Source organism: Pyxicephalus adspersus, chromosome 5, assembly GCF_032062135.1.
Source record: "Pyxicephalus adspersus chromosome 5, UCB_Pads_2.0, whole genome shotgun sequence".
In the NCBI taxonomy this organism is placed as follows: domain Eukaryota; kingdom Metazoa; phylum Chordata; class Amphibia; order Anura; family Pyxicephalidae; genus Pyxicephalus; species Pyxicephalus adspersus.
Genome location: NC_092862.1, coordinates 20224072 through 20229718, shown reverse-complemented (window position 1 = coordinate 20229718; position 5647 = coordinate 20224072). Strand labels below are relative to the sequence as shown.

Genomic DNA, 5647 nt, shown 5'->3' with positions numbered 1-5647 from the left:
AGGGACTGAATACATGAAAAGTACATTTTATTCCATACACAATATTGCTTTCACTCAACACACTGAACAAATGAAAAGTACTATATGTTTTGTTCCAAGGGTGTTGCAGCTAGATCAGCTTTTTGCTTTATATAAGAAAGAGATGTCCTCTGCAGATAATCAAGGGTTGCCTGAGTGCAAAACACAATGATAAACTGAATGCAAAGTATGAAGTCCAAGGGGTCCATTTTCTGACTGATGGACTTCAAGCATCATCTAAGCCAGGGGTGCCCAACAAGTGGATCGCAATCTACCGGTGGATCGCAAAGGCAACGCTAGTTGATTGTGGAGCCCTGCTTTTCAAAATAAACTGTACTGCACACAGGAGGTATTATTATTATACAGTATTTATTTAGCACCATCATATTAAGCAGCACTGTACAAAGTCCTTAGTTGTGTCACTAACTGTCCCTCAAAGGAGCTCACAATCTAATGTCCCCACAGTGGTCATATGTCAGTTATACAGCCTAAGGCCAATTTTAGAGGGAAGCCAATTAACCTCACTGCGTGTTTTTTGGGATGTGGGAAGAAACTCATGCAGACATGGGAAGAACCTGCAAACTCCATGCAGATAGCATCCTGGCTGAGATTTGAACCTGGGACCTGGTGCTGCAAAGGCAAGAGTGCTACCTCTGAGCCATCATGCTGCCCATGAGTTATCAAATCCAAGTTTTTATTGTTGGTAGATCATTTTGACTTGGTCATTTTAAAAGTAGCCCACAAGCCAAAAAAGTGTGAGCACCCATGATCTAAGCCTTTTCTCAGCACATTACTGTCTTATGTCCACATGTAAAAGTATGGACTTTCTGCAGCTTTTTTTTTACCACCATACAAATGTTTGCTCAGGTGGTTATAATGAAGGCAGACGAAACCTTTCAGAAATCAGTTTGAGAAAGAAGCTGGAAAAACAAACAGCTTTAGAACAGAAAATGGTATAAAACTGCAAAACAGCTTGCCTAAACCTTTGTATGTAAATGATGTGTATACATTAAATATTTGCAATGTATATTTTTTTTACTTAAGGGAATTGTTCCTTATTCTCAAGGAGAAACACTTAAAGAGACACTGTCAGCATAATAAAATATTCTACATACAAGTACCTGTGAAAGAAGCAGTTTAACATTTTTGATCTTTAAATTCAGTTTCTTAACCTCCCTAGTGGGTTTTATATGTCTAAAAGCTGTACATTGTTTTTCAAGGAAATTTTTCTTTTACAGTATAATATAATAGTATGAGTATAATAAAGTTAAAAATCAAAGCTTTCAGGATGGCCTAGACCACTTCTGCCAGCTTTATATAAATCGCTCTTTGACCAGGAATGGTCCAGAGGAAGAAGAAATGGTAATTGTAATGCTGGCATTTGGATACTGTCTATTCTGCATACAAAGATCATAAGGAGGGATAGATGGAATGGTTCATCAACTGCACTTTTGAGGCAAGTTACATTCAAAAATATCTCTTGCATATCTGCATTTAGCAGTATTAGCCTCTATCTCTTAGATTGTGAGTTCTTTTGGGCATGTTCCTATCATCCTCTTGTATTCTTGTTTATATATGTCTTTCATTTGCAATGCCTATTAAATGTACAGCACTGTGTAATAAGTTGGTGCTGCATAAATACAGTTGAATAATAATAACAATTTCTGGAAAAGGCTCATCAACCATGTATAAGGCGATGGAAACAGGACCACATCTGTAGATTATTTTCTATATTGTGGCCTGTAAAATAATAACTGAAAGATGCAAGGATTTTATAGTAGTTCTCTGTTTTTACTCTGTTTGGATCTGTTTCCCACTGTGATCCAAATGACAATAAAAGGTTTGTTGGTCCTTTGCGCTTGTGGTGAAGAGCTCAGATTGAGGGGTTGAACATTCCTATATCCCCCGGAGGCTGACCAGCCATAGATGTAATAACACACAGTCTTTTAGTAGAAGCAGACAGTGTGTGATTCAGCTACAGCCTTCTCCCCCCTCACTCCATCCATTCACTGCTCTACAGGCACTTCCACTGAGCACTGGGACTGCAAACTTCTTCCAGCTCCCGGACTTACTCCTTTCCTAAGATGTTGTCACTTTGGACTGCTTTTCTTCTGGGCACATTATGTCTTATTCTCCCTTCAATGTCTGAGCCTGACAACCTAAAGGTGAAACAGAGAGCCCTTCGCCAAAAAGAACTGGAAATCATAGACAGAGTAAGTGAAAACTTTTTTATCCATTCTGTATACCTCTGAAAATCTCCAGTCTTCTTCTTTAGAATATTAGCTTTCACAATGGAACATGTAATGGTAATTGTATGTAGTGGCTGTAGTTTTGCAGATGTGATGGGCCTACCATTGATGCAGGAGCTGCATCCAGGTCCATAGGTCTACTGGTCTACATAACTGGATGAATGTCAGGGGTACATGTGGGGCCTCTGATTCAAATTAGAAGAGGTGATTTCATGGGGTTCACATGATGTCCATGCTGAAATTACGAACCCAAGAGCACAGGCACAGTTCTTATTCTACAGGACTTTGTTGCAAAATGTGAGATTTTCCAGGTTACTGATCATTCTAAGTGGAAATGGTCACCAATGTCCCTAAGAAATATAGGGCCTGATTTTTTAAAGCTCTCCAAGGCTGGAGAGGATACACTTTCACCAGTTAAGCTGGATGATCCAGCAAACCTGGAATAGATTTCTTAAAAGTCATTTGCCATTTGTTAGCAAATGTTTTCAATCCTGGACCGGATCCATTGCAGGTTTGCTGGATCACCCAGCTTCACTGATTAAAGTGTATCCTCTCCAGTCTTGGAGAGCTTTAATGAATTGGGTCCAAAGAGTGTGAATGTTACTTATAGTAATAAAAACCTGATAGAGCTCCAATGCTTTACCACTTTTTTCAAAATAAATAATCATTTTGGTTTTAGATTTATTCAAAGCCCCAACATTTAACCCTCCTGTACTGCCTACACTGTCTTACTAAGAGTTTGTAAATAGGCTTGTTGGATATCTTATTCCAAAACCATCAACAAAACCATGGGCATTAATTTGGACTTGTTTGGCAAAGTTTTAGTGTGCTTCTGTTGGATTTTGTTGCCATTTAACCAAAAGAGCATTTATGAGTTACAGTCCTGAATCGATCGGTGTTCCAATAATTCTTAAAAATTTAAGGTATAAATGGTGAGGTCAGGCTTTCATACAAGCTGCTCTGATTCATCCACGTCAAACTTTTCTTATCATCAACTTATGGAGCTGTCTTTGTGCACGGTCATGCTTGAATAGTAACAATATGGAGAGAGAAAAGGTCTGGGTTTTTTTGGCATACAAAAGTGTATTTAAGTGAATAACATTCAACATCATATACAACATATTTATTTGTGTAAAAATGCAAATGAACAAATTAAATAGGCTAAACCCATGAACGTTATATAACGTTTATCGCAGATCCCCTGAGGAAGCCGAAACGGTTGGGGATCAGAGACATTACTAATATTCTAACTATTCATGCAATTCAGGGATATCTTTGTCTAGCAAAAAGGTCTCACATCTCATTAAAACTAACTTGGGATTGACCTATTTAACTTGTTCATTTGCATTTTACACAAATCATTGTGTTTTATATGATGTTGAATATAATTCACCTAAATACATTTTTGTACCCAACCTTATCTCTCGCCTTATTTCTGATTATTTCCAAAAAAAATGTGGGCTTTGGCAAAATTTTGATTATTTGCAATATTAGAGGATAGATCTCCCCATCCTTTTGTTACTTTATTAATGCTTGAATAGTAAAAGGCCCTCCCGAGACTGATACCAACAAGGTTGCCAAATGTCTAATTGTCTAAATTGACTTTGCATGCTATAGCATTAACAAGACCTTTGACATCTGAACTCAATACGTTGGAGGCATGTCCATATGATGTAAACAACCACTTCTATGCACTTTAAGTATTGTACCACTCCACTTGCAAATTACCCCTAAAATCGTCCTTTAACACTAAAATCCCCCACCCAAAATACTTCACCTAAACCCTCAAGAGAGTTACTTGTGGAGTGTTAAAGATACATAAGAATTTAGTGTCTGACACTCCCCTTGCTTTACCCAATACTAAAATATCACTTTGGGTGACCTGACCCTTTAGCTTCCCCACTCCAATTTAAATCTGGTACTGAAAATGTAGACCAAATGTTTGAAAATTTTGGATAGTGTGGGGAAAGAATTGGCAATAGTTACACTTTAACTTAACCTCTAAAGTGTGCCTAAGACTGACCTCCAAGCAAAATCCCAATACTGACCCCTCTTTCCCATCTTCACCCCATCTTGTGCTTCCCCCTAAGTCTCTCCTGAATGAATTAATGAGGAAATGATGACGTTCAGTTTATTGGTAGGTTTAGTACACAATGAAATGTATGCATTCTGCATTAACCCTGTTAGCTAACATATAGGCTATTGCCTTTTTTATTAAATCCTATCATTTTTCCATTTACATGGAAGTACCACAGCTGGTTGCTAATGTACATGGCGGGCAGTGTTCATGTTGCCTGGTGATTGTCAGGGGTTGCGGCTATCTTTAACAATCACCAGTCAATAGGAATGCTGTTCACCATGTATACAGTAATTGCCAGGGCCAGGTTGCTAATGTAAATAATTTGCAGAATTCTCATTGGCTTTTAGTTATTAAAATATGTCCATTGTATAAATTTGGAATCCAGCTGGTGCAGTTAACTGGCAAATTGGATTGAACCAGGTCATGTTCACCCATTAATACTGCTGGGATTCCAGTGTCAGAAGAAAGTGCTGTGGATTTTTGTTGTGTTGTTTCCTGGACAGTCAGCAAAGGCATTAGTGATGTTTCAGGATAAGCCATGCTGTTACAGGGTTACATAGCCATACACATACCAGACTTATTTGCCACAACTTTTCTTAGGGATTGACCTCAGATGTTGATAGATGACCTTACTACCTTGCAATACAGTGTTTTGGCTCTGGGCTGCTGAAGCCTGAGCACTTTGTTACATGTTGAGGTGTTTCTCCATACCTAGATGCTAGAGAAGGCAACTGAGCAAGGATTGGTGTATATATACACGACGGGGTGCTGAGAAGTTCCTGGCTTTGCCCAGAAAGAAGAGAGCCAGAGTTATGAAATAACACATTTATTCAACATATTCCTCCCTGAGACTGATGAGGTACAGCGTAGTTGCAGCTTTTCTAGACTGTTCAAATAAAAGTCCTCTGGTTGGGCCGCTAAACAGCTCCCAGTAGCATCTTCGACGTCAGAAATTTCCTCAAAACGTTGCTCCCTCAGGTGTTTCTTCAAATTCGGGAACAGATAATCATCCGAAGGGGCCAGGTCAGGTGAGTAGGGGGGATGGTGGACCAATTGGAAACCCAGGGTGTTCAATTTGGCAGTCGCAATGTTGGACATGTGCGCAAGTCCATTGTCCTGCAAAAAAAAGAACCCCTTTGGTCAATTTTCCACGGCGTTTTATCTTAATTGCCTCCTTTACCGTGTTTCCCCGATTATAAGCCATCCCCATTAAATAAGCCACCCCTGATTTTTGAGAAAATAATTAAAATAAGGCACTCACCCGTGAATAAGACATCCTCCGATATCCGATCCTGTGTGT

The 5647-nt window shown here is 39.0% G+C and overlaps 1 protein-coding gene across 1 annotated transcript in view; it reads left to right on the top strand.

The window, feature by feature from the left end:
- Positions 1 to 1967: 1967 nt before the first annotated feature.
- The window catches only part of CTHRC1 (collagen triple helix repeat containing 1), an 18114-nt gene continuing 14434 nt past the window's right edge, over positions 1968 to 5647 (top strand). The window contains exon 1 of the mRNA XM_072413279.1: positions 1968 to 2231. Within this exon, the coding sequence (XP_072269380.1) occupies positions 2103 to 2231 (129 nt within the window). The 5' untranslated portion in view covers positions 1968 to 2102. The remainder of the gene's footprint in view (positions 2232 to 5647) is intronic.